The sequence below is a fragment of the Barbus barbus genome (assembly GCF_936440315.1).
Source record: "Barbus barbus genome assembly, chromosome: 36".
NCBI lineage: Eukaryota > Metazoa > Chordata > Actinopteri > Cypriniformes > Cyprinidae > Barbus > Barbus barbus.
The window spans coordinates 16317192-16337588 of record NC_136714.1 but is presented as its reverse complement, the minus strand read 5'-3'; the positions used below and the strand labels follow the sequence as shown (position 1 = coordinate 16337588).

At 37.8% G+C, this 20397-nt stretch overlaps 1 protein-coding gene across 1 annotated transcript; it reads right to left on the bottom strand.

Annotated features, from left to right (window-relative positions):
- Nucleotides 1-4348: 4348 nt before the first annotated feature.
- diablob (diablo, IAP-binding mitochondrial protein b) lies at nucleotides 4349-12010 on the bottom strand. Its single transcript, XM_079394904.1, has 7 exons — nucleotides 11929-12010; nucleotides 11228-11360; nucleotides 6704-6829; nucleotides 6504-6614; nucleotides 6259-6355; nucleotides 5231-5468; nucleotides 4349-4875 (listed from the first exon to the last, which is right to left on the bottom strand). The coding sequence occupies exons 1-6, from the start codon at nucleotides 11967-11969 to the stop codon at nucleotides 5269-5271; spliced, it is 708 nt and encodes a 235-aa protein (XP_079251030.1). The 5' UTR covers nucleotides 11970-12010; the 3' UTR covers nucleotides 4349-4875; nucleotides 5231-5268.
- Between the last annotated feature and the right edge of the window lie 8387 nt (nucleotides 12011-20397).

The window sequence follows — 20397 nt, the reverse complement described above, 5'->3', positions numbered from 1 at the left end:
AGAGTGAACAAAAGGGCAGGTAAAATCACTCTGGACCCCTCACATCCAGCACACTCCCTCTTTGAACTGTTACCGTCTGGTCGACGCTACAGAGCTCTGTGCACCAGAACGACCAGACACAGGAACAGTTTCTTCCCTCAGTCAATACATCTCATTAACACTCTTAACAATAAACATGAAACACACAATACTATCATAGTTTTTATTTTACACACATACTTATTACATTTCAAATTTGCACCTATAACAGGGGTGGTGATGGCGCAGTGGATAAGACACTTGCCTTTGGTGTGAGAGACCCGGGTTCGAATCCACTGTGAGACACCAATGTGTCCCTGAGCAAGACACTTAACCCTTAGTTGCTCCAGAGGCGTGCGACCTCTGACATATATAGCAATTGTAAGTCGCTTTGGATAAAAGCGTCAGCTAAATGAATAAATGTAAAATGTAAATACCGAATTGTCTATTTTGTATACTGTTTGTGCTATTTGGCACATTGTCCATTTTTGTATATTTCTGTCAGGACCACTATCGTCAAAATGATAGATACTCAGCATAAAGTTTGGTTTGGCGGTATGGTTCTGTTCTGGGCAAAACTCCCTGTCCATCCATGCAGCCTGTCATGAATGAGCAGGGAGAGCAGCAATAATAATAATAATAATAATAATAATAATAATGATGATAATAATAACAACCCCCCAAGGGTTAACAGAACAAAGCAGATATCATTGATGTACTCAATGATATTTAAGTGTAACATTATTCAAGAAGTCTGATTCAGCAAGTAAAATCAGAAAGCAAAGTCCTGACTGCGCGGAAGGAGGAGTTGGGGATGGAGGAGGGTAATTTGCTCCTGAGCAAGCGGGAAAAGCTGCCGATTCAAACTGAATAGAGCTTATATAGGAATGCCGCAATAGGTGTCGTATTCCCATAGGTAGATGTGATCAGCTGAGAATCAGCTGATGCAAGCTTGACTCACGTGACCTGCCAGAATTGACGCTAACGCTCGATTTCTGTCAGGACCACTATTGTCAAAATGATAGATACTCAGCATAAAGCTTGGTTTGGCGGTATGGTTCTGTTCTGGGCAAAACTCCCTGTCCATCCATGCAGCCTGTCATGAATGAGCAGGGAGAGCAGCAATAATAATAATAATAATCCCCCCCCCCCCCCCCCCAACACAAACGAAAGGCCAGAACCCCCCAACACACGATAGGCCAGAACCGCCCAAACCACAACTGATGGCATTCTGAAAGAAGCATAGCCTTCTTAAAATAGCAGAGACTGGGGCAGCAGGAAGAAGGCAGTGAAGGGGTGCTCTTCCCAGGAGAAAAACAAGTACACTTCCATAATGTACTTAAAGTGCTCTATTTTCGCGCACTAATTTTGTACTTAATATACTAAAAATTATCCTTTAGTACTTCTTAAGATAAACTTAAGATCATCTAAGTGTACTCAACTGTGCTATTTTGAGACACCATGAATATGAACTAAAATGCACTTTTAGCATACTATCTTTGTATTTAAAAAATGCATTTAGCTACCACTTGTAGTACACTTGAGTGTACTAGTGTATGAAAGATGGGTTCAAGTGTACTACAAGTGGTAGCTAAATACATTTTTTAAATACAAAGATAGTATGCTAAAAGTGCATTTTAGTTCATATTCATGGTGTCTCAAAATAGCACAGTTGAGTACACTTAGATGATCTTTAGTTTATCTTAAGAAGTACTAAAGGATCATTTTTAGTATATTAAGTACAAAATTAGTGCGCGAAAATAGAGCACTTTAAGTACATTATGGAAGTGTACTTGTTTTTCACCTGGGTTCTTTATAAGCAGCTAAGAAGAGCAGCAAGCCCCTTTAATGCAATACCTGAAAAAGATGCAGAAAACGCACTAAAATTGGCAGCCTAATCTGCAGCAAACAGTGCACTGCAGCCATATGAGAAAACATGAATGGTTCAAGAGATCGCCGGTTCTACCTGGCCTAAAAGATTCAGCATACATTTAAAAACTCTATAAAACAGCATATAACAACTCAAATCAACTCATCAGTTTACAAGTGTGTCGTCTCCCACTGACATTGTGCTCGTTGTGTTACGTGTCCTCAATTGACAACCCACATGAGCGAAGACAAAAAACCTTACCAATACACTCGATAGCTTGCAGCAAGCATGTTGCTTGCTTAAATCACAGCATGTTGCAGAAGTCAAGAACTTAAGGAAATAGCAGTCCCAATATTAGATGAGCCATAAGCAACAAGCATATTTCGAGAACAATCAGATGGTCTAAACAACAGCAAAACATTTAACGAAGTACCATTTGCAGTAACACCAATAGTTTAAAGCAGCAAGCAGGTCTAGCAACAAACATGATACTGAGCACTAGATAAGCCCTAAAAAGCAAGCGAAATCCCTATACCCTAACAGCTTTAAAGCAAATACCTTCTGAAATAGCATAGACTGGGGCAGCACGCCCTTTAAGAAGAAGAGAAGCAGCGAAGGGGTGCTCTTCTTTAATAAGCAGCTGAGAAGAGCAGCATGCCCCTTTATTGCAGTACAGCATATGGTCAATAGCCGAAGTTTAGGCAACACCATGTAGCCCTTATCCAGATAACCGTTAGCATTAATAACCTTTGGTAGCAAAATCTATACTGCCCATTAGTATCAAGCATGTTACAGGTACACTAATTAAAGCAACAGCATATCACTAACTTAAAACACAGCGTTTTGAAAATAATGGTAGGATAAGTTTAATGAAACAATTCCCAATACTAGATGAGCCTTAAGCAGCAAGCCTGTTTCATATCAGATAGCCTTAAACAGATTAAAAATAAGACTGGCTGTGGTAAATTTAACTGGGTAATGTTACCAGTGTGTCAAGATACACCAATGAGCCTAAAGCAACAGCATGTCTAGCAAACAAACATGTTACTTAACAACTGCCTTAAACAACGAGCAATATTTGATAGCATAATTGCCAACATAGCATAAGGCAATGAGAATGAAAAAGAACTTCGCTTAGCTTTGTGAAGACATTCAGAGTGAGATGAATAAAGGGTTAAAAGTTCAGTTGTTACGTATGCTTTAACCCTCCGTGATATCTTTGCTTTTTCCAGCAGGGAAAGCAGATCTCTTGTAAAAGTGTTGTTGATGCAGTAACATTAGCACAACTTCAGCGAATTGCGGGCATTGCAGTCTATATCAATGATATATCGTTGTGAGAAGCAGTGCTTGCTCAGGTCACTTCCGAGTCTATCAGCTTATATCAATCACGGCGAATTCGCGTTCAAGTTCACAAACTTGAATCTGGTGAGAACTCTGTGAGAAATGAACCCATGAAAATTCCTGATTGAAGATTTCCCATAGAGATAGAATTTGCGGTCTAATTTGCTCCTGAGAAAGCGGGAAAAGCTGCCGATTCAAACTGAATAGAGCTTATATAGGAATGCCGCAATAGGTGTCGTATTCCTATAGGTAGATGTGATCAGCTGAGAATCAGCTGATGCAAGCTTGACTCACGTGACCTGCCAGAATTGACGCTAACGCTCGATTTGTACATTATTTTATTTTTTATTATCTGTATCCTGTCCTGTTGCTGTCATTCTGTCGCACTGTGGAGCTTCTGTCACCAAAACAAATTCCTCGTATGTGCAAACATACCTGGCAATAAAGCTCATTCTGATTATGATTTAGCAATATCTAAACAAACATAATTATGTTTAATTATTCTATATATAAAAAATGCTTTTACAATTACATTTAATCATTTATCAGACACTTATCCAAAACGACTTATAAATGAGCTGTCAAAATCAACAAAAGAGCAATAATATGCAAGTGCTATGACAAGTCTTGGTTAGCCTATAAGGCAGTACACATAGCAAGGTTATTTATTTATTTAATAAATAAAAAGAAAACAAGTAGATAGAATAGAGAAAGCTAGGCCTTTTAAAAAAAGAAAACAAACAGTTAGAAATTAAATAGAGTGCAAGTATTAGAAGGTCAAGTGTTTTTTTCATATTGGATCAATATTTGAAAAACAAGTTACTTTCTATTCATCATCTATTAATTCATATCTAATCTAATTGTAGACTACATTTTCTACAATTTTAAATATACTTTATTGATATTGTAAATTTAAGTCTAGAAAGGAAGTCCTCACAAATAACATTTTAATAGACTGTTTAAAAGTGTCAATATAAAATATACTTATCTAGTTGTGGATTTTATAAAATTTTCTAAGCATCGTTTGAAATTGTAGCTCTAAACTAAAAAAACACAGCGTTCGTAAATGAATAGCAGAATTAATAAATAAAATAAATGAGATATTAGGAAAATTTGTTTCTCAAAGTTCTTTAATAGATTTTCTAACCCAAGTTGGTTCTATATCAATTTTCAATTGAATGAATAGTCAATGAAACAAACATAAGGTAAACACCCCAGACGTGTTAAAGCTACAGAAGTTTTATTTCCATGTCAACTATGATTTGTCTTATATCGCCACCTTGTGGTTGTTCAATCATCAGTCAAGATGTAAAAAAAAAAAAAAAAAAAATTTTCTGCTAAATCCAGACATCATCATCATCATTAACTTACAAACCAAGAATCAAACAATACATACATCTGATTAGATTCAAATCTGAAAGGATGAGGAAATTACATATGACTTGGCTCTTGAGAGTTGACTGAAAAGTGAAAACTCTGAATGCCACAAAGGCAGACCACATCTCTGCTGACATGATGGATACGCTGCTAATGAGCCCTTCAGCCCACAACACAGGAAACAACAGGTGGCGATTAGAGGAGATAGATGAGAGTCTTTGGAAAGCTGGCTCTGAAAAACCGGACTGATGAGAGATTCACTACTGTTGCTGAGAATGGCAAGAGAAATTTAAAGAGACAAACAGGAGAGAGACATGAATATATTTTAGTGATACTGCAAATTTAGGTCTAGAAGGGAAGCTATTTTTAAATGCAAAACTGGTTTAAATTGAAATCTATTTCATTCAATTGTAATTGCATTTATCAATTACAAACAAATGTGAAGCCCCTGATCTAGAATGTATTTATCCCTTTTTCTGCCCTCATAGTTTTGTATTTAATACTTATGCATCATTTCCATAAATCCTCCTGGCTGCACCACAGATTCTCCCATATTTCACATTTGTCCTATTAATCAAACAGAAATATAATTCTGTGCTTCAGTAGTGGCACAGGTCTTTGTACCAGAGTGTTTAAGATACTTTAAAGCTGTCTTGATGTGACTAGTCCTCTCGTTGATATGCATCTGGGATGTCTTCATCCTCCATCGCAGTGCTAAGAGCATTTTGAAGCCTCTCACAGCCCTCAGCTTTAGAGTTTTTGAGTTGTCTCTCAGCTTCCAGCATCTGCTGTCGAACATGTTCCACCTGGGACTGTGTGAGCTGTAGACTGTTCTGTGCTGTCGCAGAAGCTTGGTCAGCCCCTGGAGAGGACAAGCATGGTTAAGCTATTTCTACATATGGCTAAAAGTGCAATTCAACAAATGACGACCAAGTGGCAGCAGGTGCCAAATTTCAATAGATCTCTACACTGAATCATACTTATTTCAAACTAATATTATGTAAATTCATGTGCAATTATGGCTCTATAATTGTTGACATGCCCTGTGGTGGCATTTTGCTCTTCCCTAATCTTTTTAATTTTATGATTATATAAAACATGCAGCTTTTTAACCTCAAATTAATTGAGACTACATATTTTATTTGTACTTTTAAAAGTCATCTAGCACATCACAAGATCAATTAAAATGCATTAAAACAGGCAAATTACATACATTCATATAATTTTTCAAAAACAAACAGTATATTAGATTCTAAAGGATCATGGGACACTGAAGACTGGAGTAATGTCTGCTGAAAAAATTTGAGCCTTCCCATCACATGACTAAATGACATTTTACCATATATTTAAAAAGATAAATTATTATAATATAATATCTTACATTATATTTTGTAGGTTATAATATTTTAATCAAATAAGTATGAGACTTGTTTTTGCACTTCCTCATAAAGTGCAATTATAATATAAAATAATAATATAATATAACATCGATTTTTTTTTTATTCCCATATATATATATATATATATATATATATATATATATATATATATATATATATATATATATAAAAAAAAAAAAAATCTTGATGTTCATAAAAAAAAAAAAAAAAATCTAAAAGCCGTAAATGCTTGTTCCAGAGAATGAAAGCTACCTGCATTAAAAGCCGCCTCTGCTGCCAGCTTTGAGAGATCGATGGCAGTCATCCAGCAGGATTCAAATTGTTTGTAATCATTTCTCCTGTCAATAACCTAATTAAATTAAAAACAACTTTGCAATTTAATTAAAAATAAGGTATATAACCACAGTGTCACAAAAATACAACTACCACTAAATACAGCAAATGATACTTCTAATTTGAGAGCTTTTGAACAATAACTGTATTTTTCAAGTAATTACCTCCTGACGCCGCCTAAGAATGAGCCGCCAGAATGCATCCTCCTCTGCAGAAGTGAGTTTGCTGATGGAAGCCACATAGTGCTTGTGTATCGTCACAAGACTGTTTATAGCCTAGAGAAGACAAGTATGTTAGATATTGTTTTTGCGACTGATTTTTTTTAATCATGAAAATGAAAACAACTATTCCGAGTTTTGATTACCTTAATATAACCCGAGAAGGAATCAATCAGTGCTAAAGTAGTTTGTGAGAGGTAAGTATTTGCACTGTCTGTAACCAAAGATGATGCTCTACGCACCAGATCTTCATGGGTCAAATTTCCTGGTTTCTAATCAAGACAAAGAGGAAAGATTGGTTAAGAGGGTTGTCAGATACCAATTTAGTGGAAATTAACACTATAGAAGTTTTACATGCTGGATTGTAACGTCACTATGTAGAAGAGTGAACTCACAAATATTAAAGGGGTCCCATTATGCTTTTTCACTTTTTCAATTGTAGTCAACGTGTAGTGTGTATGTTTGGGCATAAAACGATCTACAAAGTTACAAATCTCAAAGTCCACTCCAAAGGGAGATATTTAGTTTTCAAAAAATCCCTTTACAAGAACTACAGCTGTTGTTGACATCCCATCTAAAACATGATTTAGCCAAAAAAACAACAACAACAATAACATTACCACTTTAATATGTCTTGCAATACCCGTGCGTGCAAAGGTTCTGCACGATCCTCTTGTTCAATATTCTCGAGGTCTGAATTGATATAGCAATACTGAAACGCCATCTAAGCTGTTCGCCAATCACAACACATTTAGTTTTTCGGAAGGCAGGCCTTCATCAAACCAGGAACTAATCGAGTCGTTTGTGTCAGGCTGGGGGGAAAGGTATTGTAATAATGTAAATTATGTGAAAAATAATGCGATTTTCACCAAGCATGATAGCATGTTATAGTACACCCCCAAAACAAAATCAAGACTTTGTAAAAGAGCATAATAGGACCCCTTTAACTCATATTGACACTACTAGGTCATCATCATAGGCCGTTCAATCAAGCTGTTTGATTAATATACATGAGCACAGCCTTGGTAGACCACTATTAATAAACGGAGGTCCTACAAAGATGTACTTGACTGAAGCTGTATAATGTAGATGTAGTTTCATGCTGTTTTACTGAAATGCTTGACATTTTCTCTGATATTTACACACACTATCTCCCATTAATGCTCCCATCTTTGCACACAGTATCTGCATATATAATATGCAGATTGAATCTCCATGTTAACCCTCATGTTGTGTTCAGGGCTACGTTTCCCAAACGCATTGTAAGCTTAAGTACATCGTAGACCCATTGAAACCAATGGAGCTACGATCAATTTAGACTTACATTGCTTTTTGGAAACGCAGCCCTGGTCATTTTTACCTGAAGATAATTTTCTTTAATCCAAAAATGCTAGTTAATGTTATTGCAACAGACTACAACTTACTGACTTTGCACACACGTTGTAACAACTTTCCCAGTTATTATTTTTTTGATCATTTTTGTACTTTTTGCTGTGATTTTTCCCTCCACCTTGTTACACTAGTGGCATCATGACCAGCCAACAAAAAAATGCTTATAAATTTCTTATGCTATTTTATTACCAAATAAAGAATTCAATCTTTGTGAACTTATTTGGTTGTATTCAATTAGCACAGGTTTTGCATTTCTTTTTGGAATTAATTGTTTGTAGGCCTCATCCGAGCTTAAGTGCCCCAGTTTATGAGTAAACATTATCCACAAAAAATACCTTTGTTTCACTTAAAAACTAAGGTGCATAAGCTCAGATCAGTGCGGCCTACAAACAATCAATTCCAAAAAGAAATACAAAACCTATGCTAAATTAAAAGAAAACAAAAAGACTAAATCAAAGATTTGGTGATAATAAAGCATAATGTGAAATATACAAGCAATTTTAAAAAAGGTTAGTTTTGACTGGGAATATACTAAATTAGGTCTTTCAATACAGCACAAAGGTTGATAGATGTCAAACCTGAAATTTCAACAGTTTAACTGCAAGATACAAGTAGAAATAAAATGTATTATGTTTAGAGATCGACCGATATATCGATTTACCGATATTTTTCCCGATATTTAACCATTTTCCATAATCGGATATCGGTTTTGTAATATTGGATTCACAGATAAACACCGCCATCTTGTGGACGTTTTGAGAATTACGCGCAGGATCGCAATTACCGATCTGAGGGGTGTGCAGGTACTTGATTTGCTGTAGTTAGTAAACTATTTAATATTACAGTCATTAATGCACAAATTAGATGTATTACATAAATGCCTGATATATAGTTTATGCAACTTGGCTCTAAGAAATATGATAAATAAGATACTCTGTCAAGCCCTGTCCCTATAAAGATATAACTTTGCCTGAAATAACACAGCCATGAATTATTAGAGCATGTTGGAAATAAAAGCGCTGAATTGAATTCTCTCTCTGTGGTCTATTAGTCTCATGAAGTCGGAGTCATGTAGATAATCCGTCAAGTCCTCTCCAAATAAAGACATAACTTTGCATGAATTAAAAAACACAGCCATGAATGATTGCATGTTGGAAATAAAAGCGCTGAATTTAATTCTCTCTCTGTTGTCTATATGCTCATCATTAGTCTCGTGAAGCCGCTTTCATATTGCAGTTCACTCAGCGGTTGATGCTCAAGAAATGCTCAGCACGGCCACTGCATGTAACTTTTAACAAGATTCACTTTTTTGAAGCACCCTAAATTGTATTAACACTTACTATATAACCATTATTTAGTTTATAAACATCTAAATTAATACAACTCTATGGAAATTCTCTGCAATCGATCGCAGTTTGAGTAGCCTATAGTTCTGTGTAAATGCATAAACTGCGCTGTCAGCAGCATAATTTAGAGCATGCCAGTTGAGAAATACAATGCTTGTTATATTCCAATATTCCAGAGAATATTATTCCGTGAATTAATATTATCCAGTGAATTATTCTTCACTCTTTAGCCTATTAAACAGCTTATAAACCTACTAAAACTGTAGTTAAAAATGAAGTTGATATGACTCCGGTCCTTTATTTATTTTCTCCATTTGAAAACATTAGACATTCTATGTTTATTTTGCTTACTGATAATATTAGTGTTGCTGCTAAAGCTTTTTATAAATAAAATGTTTTTTATTGTTGTAATACGAAGATTAAATTTAACATGACAGGGCTCTAGACTGCGACCAAAATGGTAATTTTTTGAGAGTTAAAATTTGACGTGGTCGCATTTGTGCGAGTGCATGATCTGCGCTGCTCCAAAGCGTCTGCTTCATACAGCACGCGCTGCCAGCCGCAGCACATTATAGCAGGAGTCAGATTTCACTGATCACGTGAAGAGAGGTGCTTTCAGCGCGAGCGCTTCGTGGGTAGAGCCTGGTTTATACTTCAGCACGAGCGTGAAGGTGCGCGTCGCGGACAGAGCGCAACGGAGGATTTTGTTTTCAAACTAAAGTAAAAGACCGCTTCTTAAACCAGAGAAGGTGAACATGGTGGTGTTCTTGTAGAAAAAACATGCAAGTCCTGTCAGATACAGCCAGTTTTGTTTTACTTTTATTTTTGTTTTCGTTTTGAGAAGCTTGTTATCTTTGCTGTTTACCTCACGTTATGCTGCTTTCCTTAATTTAAAAAAATATATATATTAATATTTATTTGCTTCCTCAGTTTGCTAAACATTCTGTAATATACTTGGTATATAGTATAGCATGTGATGTGTCCTGTGCCATGCCTCGTCTTACTCGATTTTGTTAATAAATGTTATGTAAGCTAGTTTGTCATTGTCAACGTACTGTTTTATTGTTTTTGTGCTTTTTAATTAAGAATAACAATGAATCCATCTTTTGTTTTAGTCTTAAAAAATGAAAGGTGTATAAATATAAACAAAACACAATGATCTTTTCTTGTAAAATGTGACACCAAGATCGCAAATTTGAAAGTGAAAGCGCACGAAAAAAAGGAATTCCTGTTCACAATTTAAATCACAAATAATACAGATGAAAAAGAACGAGTTGAATGTTGAACACTTTCATTACCATATAACTATAAACAATGATAAAAGTTCATCAGCATGCATTGATTATTCAAATGTTCAAATGTGCAAAAACAAATTGCAACCAAATTATGTGCTCGTGCGACAACTAAGTTAGTCGCAAAAGTGAGATCAGTGGGAAGAATGAGTCTAGAGCCCTGCATGAAAGACTGCTAATTCTCAAAAAAATTTTTGTTAAGATGACTGAAAGGAGGAAAAACCAAAGTGAAGTATGGACTTACTTCACGCAGTCATTTATTTACTTTATAACAGTAAATAAATATTGGTTCTGCACATAAAGAACTGCACATTTATCTGCACATTATCAGGCACATAAACATGCAAATAATTGGTATCGGTTATAAAAAAATCAATATCGGTCATCACTAATTATGTTTAAACGATTTAAAATGTAAATAAATAATAATAAATAAACTAAAATAAAATTAACTGAATGACTATTTCTTCACATAAATGTACGAGTCTTCTGAAATTACAGTGAATTATATGTGAAGAAAATAGCAATTATATCAGGAACGATGCTAGCCTATTTTTCGAACTCTGCACTTGTGTACTAAATATTAGCAGTTATAACAATCAAACAGTCCATATTTCAACCACAGTATCATGGCGCAGACCTGGATGAATGGAACAGCACACAGAGCACCGGTGACACTCAAACTCATCCAGTTCTTCCTGAGGAGTGTGGGCAGCACTGCCAGTCTGCGGCTGCTCTGACAGGAGCTTCTGCTCATCAGGGAAGCTGCAAAGCTACACAAAACATAATTACAAAGTTCATGTCAGGAACAACCTCAGTTCAAGGACAACACTTCATATACACGACAGTTTCAACACACGAGGCTAAAATGAAACGGAAAGTAAGCTACAAAACTAAAATAAGAAAGTAAGCAATATACTACAGCCGTCAAAGCATCAGAGCGAATCTACAGACATTTGTTTTTTATTCGAAGAACTATAACATACAACATGTTATCAAGAAACACAATAATAAAAAAAGGAAAAGAAAATGATAGAAAGACAAATTACAACAAACAAAACAGTTGCCAGGGGGAGGAAAGTATTAAACTTAAAAAACAAAAAAACAACAAATACATAAATACACGTATATATAAAATCAAATAAATACATTTTAAAATTCACAAACTTTCAAAGTTCTTACAGCTTTCTTATTCACAGAGTCTCCTACAGACATATTTGTGTAACGCAACTATTGTTCCATTGTTCATGACGGTACAGAAACCACAAATACACTACAATCAGGTTTCATAAAATTAAGTAAATATTGAAGAAGGAGACTATTAAAAATATTATACACAACCTCAATCCGACAGTAAACAGTTTCCTTCTGCACTCCGCCATACTTGTTGTATAATCCAACCCATCGGTGTTCTTCTTCTTCTTCTAATGATGCTTTATGGCGGATGGCAAATCAACTTTTGGTGCATTTACCGCCACCAACTGGACTGGAGTGTGACGCACCAATAAGTACTAACAATAATAATAATAAAAACAGTAATAGTAATTAGTAAATTATAATTCTAAATTCTCCTGATTAGTCCTATTTCTTTAATATATTTTATAATAGCACAATATATCTTACCTCGTTCTGCATGCTTTTTCAAAATACTTGTCAAATTAAATGATTCAACACCTATATTTCTTACTTCCTTAAAGAGTTTAAACCTTTCTTTTTCATATTTTTTTTATTAAAACATGCTCTATAGTTTCAGCCTGATAACAATAAATACACTGACCTGTTTCATGTTTTCCTATATTAAAAAGAGATTGATTTAAACTAGAATGCCCTATTCGGATGCGAGAAATTTACAGAAAACATCTTCTGATGCACGACCTTGGACACATCATCATTGTTGTTTCCAGGAGTCACTGGGTGTTTTGGGTCTTACAACAGACACCCTCGTCCTGGCGACTCGACCGAGGCTGATGTCCAAGTGGCATTCTACTGCCCCCACTTCTCTCCCCTCTTCAACCAGAGCCATCTGGAAGCCTTTTCTGCTGCCTCCACGTTGTTGCCTATGGCTCTTCTTCGGTTAGTACCTGTTATGCCCAGCGTACCGTAGGCCATGCTCAGGGAGTGGCTGGCAAATCCCCTGCTGCCCACCTCTACTGGCATACACCTGGTCCTCCATCCGTTCCTCCGACAATCCTCCACCAGTTCTTGGTATAATTGTATCTTCTTTCCTATTGCTAAAAACACTTCTTCCATTTCCTACTTGCTGCTGAATATTATACATATGTCTACCCTCACTATCACAGTTCCATACTTCTTGCCATTCATTGTTTATGAATTCTTTAATTTTCCCATTAATGTAATTTTACTAAGAGTCACTTGAATATCTGTTTCTGTGTGTTTAAGAGCTTGCTTAGCTAACTTATCAACCTCTTCATTGGCCTGCACTCCCTCATGAGCAGGAACCCACAAAAGTGTTATTACGCTTACGTTACTTATTCTTAACAAACTTGCAAGAATCTCATATATAATGTCTTGCCTTGATGATTTTACTCCGCTTGCAAGGCTCGATGTTGCTGCATAAGAGTCAGAACATATAACTACTAACTTTGGTTTTACATCCTCCACCCACTGGAGTGCTACCACCATGGCAATTAATTCTGCAGTATACACGGATACATGATCAATTATTCTTTTCTTAATACTAGTTTGAAACTTTGGAATAAATACTGCCGCAGCTGTTCTACCAGAGATAGGGTCTTTAGAACCATCAGTAAAAATATGTAACCATGATGGATAAGACTGATCTAAATACTGCTGTGCAATAATGTTCTTAGGGCTATCTTTCTCATTCTTAATTATTATTTGTATTTGAAAATCTACTTTTGGTATTGGAAGAATCCATGGTGGAATACTGGATAATATCACAGTTGGGCTAACCTCACAATCTGCAATACAAACTACATGTCCTTCCCTTTTAGCAACCCATCCAAAGCTTTTAATTTTTTTTTGTTTCCATGCCCCCAGCATTCTTCGATCACTCCCTTTACGGGATGACTCTCTTTACATCCTTTTAAATTGACCCAATAATTCATTCATATTTTATACCTATGAAGGAATAAAGGTGCTTCCCCAACTTCTACCTGCATGGCTGCAATGGGAGATGTTTTGAACGCACCACAACATATTCTAAGAGCTTGATTCTGTATTGTATCAATCTTTTTGAGTGTGGATTCTGATGCAAATCCGTAAATAATACTTCCATAATCTAAACTTGGTCTGATTAATGTACAATAAATTATTTTCAAAGACGATCTACAAGCTCCCCATTCTACCCCAGATAGACATCGTAAAATATTTACTCCTGTTTTACATTTCTTGATCAGTTTTTTAGCATGCATTGCAAATGTCAATCTAGATTCCATCCATACACCGAGTTATTTAACTACTGATACTTGCTCCAGTTCCTGTTTATACAACTTCAACTTGACCCTTGGTACTCTTTTCCCTTTTGTGAAACATATAACTTGAGTTTTAGCCACAGATAATCTGAAGCTCCAATTATTTGCCCATACCTCCACTTTATCTACTGCTTTTTGTAATCTTTGAGACACACATGAAATATTAAGTCCTCTTTTCCATATTACCCCGTCATCTGCAAATAATGCCCTTCCAATGTCACCTTTAAAATGACTAAAAATATCATTAATCATAATGTAAAAAAATATTGGGCTGCATACACTTCCTTGAGGAGTTCCATTATCTATCGTATATGTCTTAGAATACTCTACTCCTACCCTAACTTGTATTGTTCTTTGAAGAAGGAAATCCATAATCCAGTTGTATAACTTTTCTCCAATTCCCATAGATTTAAGTTTTATTAAAAGTCCCTCTTTCCAAACCACATTGTAGGCTTTCTCAATATCAAATAAAACCCCTACCAATACTTCTTTATTTGCCTGAGCTTTCCTGATATCGGCTTCTAGGCTTAAAACAGCATCCATTGTATTCAGACCAGCCCTAAATCCACTCTGATATGGCGATATACCTTTTATTTCCAATATATAATTTAGTCTATGTATGATCATTTTGTTCCATCAGTTTATATAAATTAGAAGTTAAAGCAATTGGCCTATAATTAATTGGATTGGATTGATCCTTTCCAGGTTTGCCTACTGGTACAATTATTCCATGCTTCCATGAAGAAGGAATTTTTCCTGCATTCCATATCTTGTTGAAAAGATTTTAAATATTTTTTAAAGATCTATCTGATAAATGTTGAATCATTGCATAACATATATAATCTCTTCCAGGAGATGTATGTTTAACTCTCCCTAGAGCCGTCTTTTACTCATACATAGAAAAATCTGTGTCTAAAGTGTCTCCAGAAGGACTTCTTTTCATCATCACATCTGGGTGCTGATTCTTGTTCTGGATTCTACACTTTTTAATATCCTCTGATACATTATCATCACTATGGACTTTAACAAATACTTTAGCCCGCATTTCAGCTTTTTCATTATCTGTCACAGCTATTGTAACAGAAGGACCAGGCTCCTCCCAGAGCCAGTTACCCCGATCCACTTCACCTGAGTTTTAATCACCTGCACCTGCACCTCATTATCACCAGCCACATATAAGCTCAGTCACCAGTTGTCCGATCTCAGGATTGCTACATGGACCGTCTCTGCTTCCCTAAAAGCTGAGTATAGATAACTGTGAATACTTACCTGTCCTTACTTACCTTCTGCCTTGTCCTCTTCCAGTCATCCTCCTCGTCTGTCCCCGGTGGCTTGGTTGAATCCTCGTGTGTCTCTGCCGCTCTGACGCTGCCAATCTCTAGGATCTGTCAAGACAGAGAGACTTATTGTGACTGTGACTGACATTCCTCTTACTTTAACCTCACGAATTGATACTCACCAAGTCCGAAGAATCTTCACGATTGCTGATTGCTGTTCACCTTGTAAATAAACACCTTGTGATTTCACTTACCTTCTGTGTCCGACCCGTTCCATTACAGAAGATCGGACCACGACGGCTACACCATGAGTGTAAACGACCCATTTCAGGAACTGGTCGACACTTTGAAAAGGGTATTAGCCCATCCGGCTTCACCATCACCACCGGCCTCTGTTACCACACCCGTCACTTCCGCCACCACCACTTCTTCGGCAGTAATGTATGCCAGTCCCATGGCCCGACCAGCGCCCTATTCAGGTGATCCCGAGGAGTGCAATGGCTTCCTTCTCCAATGTACTCTGTAAAATTATGATCGGGTCTTAATTGTTGGGGACTTTAATATTCACGTGTGCTGCCCCACCAAACCTTTGGCCAAAGCTTTTTTAAATCTTGTGGACTCATTTAATTTAACTCAGTCTGTGTCAAGTCATACACATACGTGTGGGCACATTTTAGACTTGGTTCTATCATATGGCTTATCTATTGGTAATATTGAAGTTTGTGACGCTACCTTTTCTGATCATTTGCCTGTTGTATTTGAGATATGTATTTCTTATGCTGCTAAAGTGTCTTCTGTAATCCGTCGCCGTCGGACGATTAACCCCTTAACTGCTCAGTTGTTCTCTGATGCCTTTAATGGCATTAATGATGAATACTTAATGTCCACACATGGCCTTAACACCGATGATTTAACCTCATTGTTCTTTTCAACCTGTCAAGGCATTTTGGACATAGTGGCCCCGTTTAGGACAGTTCGAGAAAAACTAAGAGTTCAACCGTGGCTGAATGCTACTACTCGAGCTGTAAGGCTTGAGTGTAGAAGGGCGGAACGCCGCTGGAAGAAGGATAAATTGCAGATTTCTTTTAATATTTTAAAGGAGAACTTGTCTAAATATCAAAAAACTGTTAGATCCGAAAAATCTAAGTACCTCTCTAATGTTATCTGTAATAATTCTCATAAGCCAGCTGTGTTGTTCAGTACTATTAATGTTGTATTGAACACTCCCCAAGCTACTTGTTTAGTGCCTTCTGTTGACATGTGTGAGGACTTTTTACACTTTTTTATTGACAAGATTGAGGCTGTTAGAACTAATATTAATGCCCCATCAATGTTTTCATATATTTCCACTGAGTGCTCGGCCATTTTTAATCAGTTTGAGCCGGTGTCTCTTGCCTCATTGAGAGAGATCATTGTTAAAATGACATCATCCTCAGGCGGCATGGATATTGTTCCTCCCTGTCTCTTAAAAGATTCTTTTGAAACAATTGGGCCAAAAATTCTTGCAATTATTAATAGTAGCCTGGTTTCTGGAGATTTTCCTAAGTTTTTTAAACATGCAGTGGTGGAACCAGTAATCAAAAAATCTAATCTGGATTCATCCGTTTTTGCTAATTTCAGACCCATCTCGAAACTTTCATTTCTTTCCAAACTACTGGAGAAGGTAGTGTTTGGACAACTGTATTCATTCCTAGATTTACATGGCATTCATGAAATGTTTCAGTCCGGTTTTAAATCCATTCATAGTACAGAAACTGCACTGCTGAAGGTTTTTAATGATTTATTACTTGCTACTGATTCAGGGGATTATGCGATTTTGATTTTACTGGACCTCACGGCTGCATTTGATACTGTGGATCATAATATTTTGATTACACGTTTAGAACAGTGTGTTGGAATTAAGGGTACTGCGTTGGGATGGTTTAGATCCTATTTGCATGAAAGAACTTTTTCAGTTCGGTTTGGAGAGTTTGTCTCCTCAACTGCTTCTTTCACATGTGGGGTCCCCCAGGGCTCCATTTTGGGACCTATTTTGTTTTCCTTGTATATGCTTCCTTTGGGACAGATTTTTAGGAAGTTTGGTATTTCCTTTCATTGCTATGCAGATGACACGCAAATTTATCTGCCATTGAAACGAGAAGATATCAGTTCTCTAGCGCCTCTAATGCAGTGCCTAGAGGAAATTAAGGCCTGGATGGCACTAAATTTCCTAAATTTTAATGAAAACAAAACTGAAGTTATCCTGTTTACTCCGGGAGGTATCTGTGATTCAGTTGGTTTGGACCTTGGTGAATTGAATCCATTTGTGAAGCCATATGTTAAAAATTTAGGAGTTATCTTGGATAGTGATTTTAAATTGGATAAACAGATTAACTCTGTAGTTAAATCTAGTTTTTTCCAGTTGAGACAACTTACCAAGGTAAAATCTTTTCTGTCTCCTAAAGACTTTCAAAGAATTTTACATATCTTTGTTTCAACTCGTTTGGATTACTGCAATGGCCTTTATATAGGCATTAGTCAGGCCTCTCTTTCTAGACTACAGATGGTCCAGAATGCGGCAGCTCGTCTGCTGACTGGTACACGAAAGATGGAACATATCTCCCCGGTTCTGGCTTCCCTTCATTGGTTACCTGTCCGTTTTAGGATTAATTTTAAGATTCTGGTTTTTGTTTTTAAAGCTCTTAATGGGGTAGCACCTACATATTTGTCCGATTTGATTAAGCCATACGTTCCATTAAGAGCACTTAGGTCTGCTGACCATTTGCTTTTGGTTGTCCCGCTGGCAAGGCTGAAGAGCAGGGGTGACCGGGCTTTTGCAGTTGCGGCACCGAAGCTCTGGAACAGCTTGCCCCTCTACATTAGACAGGCTCAAACACTTGTTGTCTTTAAATCTAGCCTAAAAGCGTATTTTTATAGTTTGGCATTTAACGCTATGTGAGAGCTGCTTCTTTTTATTGTTTTATTGTCTTTTAGTGTTTTTTAGTGTCACTGGTTGTATCATTTTTCTTATTACTTATTGCATGTACAGCACTTTGATAAACACTTGTTGTTTTAAAAAAAGTGCTTTATAAATAAACTTTGACTTGACTTTGACTTGACTACTCTAACTATTGACTTACATCCTGAGATGTTCCTGACCGATCAGGCGAAGATAGCGTTCGTGATCACATCGCTCACAGGACCCACATTGAGATGGGCGGAGACTATTCTAAGTCAAGCCGGACCCGCCACGCACTCTTTTGCCCAGTTTCTCGCCCATTTCAAAGAGGTGTTTAGCAGCTCTCCTGGTGATTCTTCAGTTGGAGAACAGTTATATAAGCTTCGACAGGGTAACATGACTATTCATCAATACGCCCTGAAGTTTCGCACCCTCGCGGCCGCGACTGGATGGAACGAGCCATCACTGATTACTGCTTTCCGGCAAGGCTTAAATACCCGCCTGAGAATTCATCTGGCAGCCTACGATGACACCTTTGGGCTAGAGAAGTTTATTCAACTTGCCATCTGCTGCTCCAACCGGATGCGGGCCTGTACATCGGAGACCACGACTGTTACAGCCATTGACACTCCTCCGAGCCACCAGCCAGAGGTTAGACCCATATCTGAACCTATGCAGACTGACACTTTCCATTTATCGTCAACAGAAAGACAGACGCGAATTACCAATGGGTTGTGCCTGTATTGTGGAAGTTCTGACCATATAATTCAATCCTGCACCCTTCGTCCGCCCAGGCTTTGGGTGAGTGGTATGCAACCTCACATACCCAAGATGAACCCCTTAACTACTTGTGCTAACATTGTCCTTGTAAATCACCTGATGCCAGTCACAGTCCTCTTGGACTCCGGTTCAGCGGGGAACTTCATCTCGGGGAAACTCAGCCGGCAACTCCACCTCACACCCATTGCAACCAGATCCAGGCCATAACAGGTACTCCACTCACACGTCACCTTGTTATATATTGTGTCGGTCCCCTATTGCTAAGAATGGGGCAGCTCCATCAGGAGAGTATTCATTTACTAATTTTAGAGGAATCCACTGTAGACATTGTTTTGGGTCGACCCTGGCTGGTTAAGCACAATCCCGTTTTATCTTGGACCTCTGGAGATGTTCTGAAGTGGGGTACTAACTGTTTCCCGCAATGTTTCCCACATATGCCAAAACCGTCTCCACGTCCAGTTGTTGAATTATCTGTGCAGGCCACATCCATAGAGAGCCCTGTGGAGAAACAATCTGTGGAGGTTCCAGTGAACCAGTACCACGGGGAAAAATTTATCCCCTATCACTTCCCGAGCAGAAAGCGATGGAGGAGTATAATGAGGAGGCACTCAAACAAGGTTACATCGTCCCTTCCATTTCCCCTGCTGCTTCGAGTTTCTTCTTCGTGGCCAAGAAGGACGAAGGGCTCCGTCCATGCATAGACTACCGTAAGTTAAATCTCATCACTGTTAAATATCGCTATCCCCTTCCTCTTGTCCCTGCAGCTTTGGAACAACTTCGCGGTGCCACCATATTCACCAAACTGGACCTCCGCAGCGCGTACAACCTCATCCGCATCAGAGAGGGTGACGAGTGGAAGACCGCCTTTGTAACCCCTACTGGGCACTATGAGTACCGGGTTATGCCCTATGGGCTTGTCAACGCCCCATCTGTCTTCCAAAGTTTCATGCATGAGGTGCTCCGGTAGTTTCTTCATCGGTTTGTAATCGTCTACATTGATGACATTTTGATCTACTCCCGGAGCCTGGCCGAACATCGCCACCACGTTGCGGAGGTCCTTCAGCAGCTTGGATTGTAAGATGGCGCTGTGTATGGCTGCTGTGGTGTGGAACGCTCCCGTACTTTTGTTGTTTTTGTTTGTTTGTTCTGTGTTTAGTCATTCTCTTACTGTCAGTTTTACCAGAGACGAACTACTGGACATAAGGCAACACACACCAGACAATTTTTTTCCGGTTTTTGATTATTCAGACGCTTTGTTGGATGTTTTGGTCGGAGGGGCAGCGGTCCTAGTCAAACGCGCGCTCAGACGGAGGGAAGCGCGCCGCCGCGCTGGTTAAACTCCGCGAACGCGGCTTCCGAA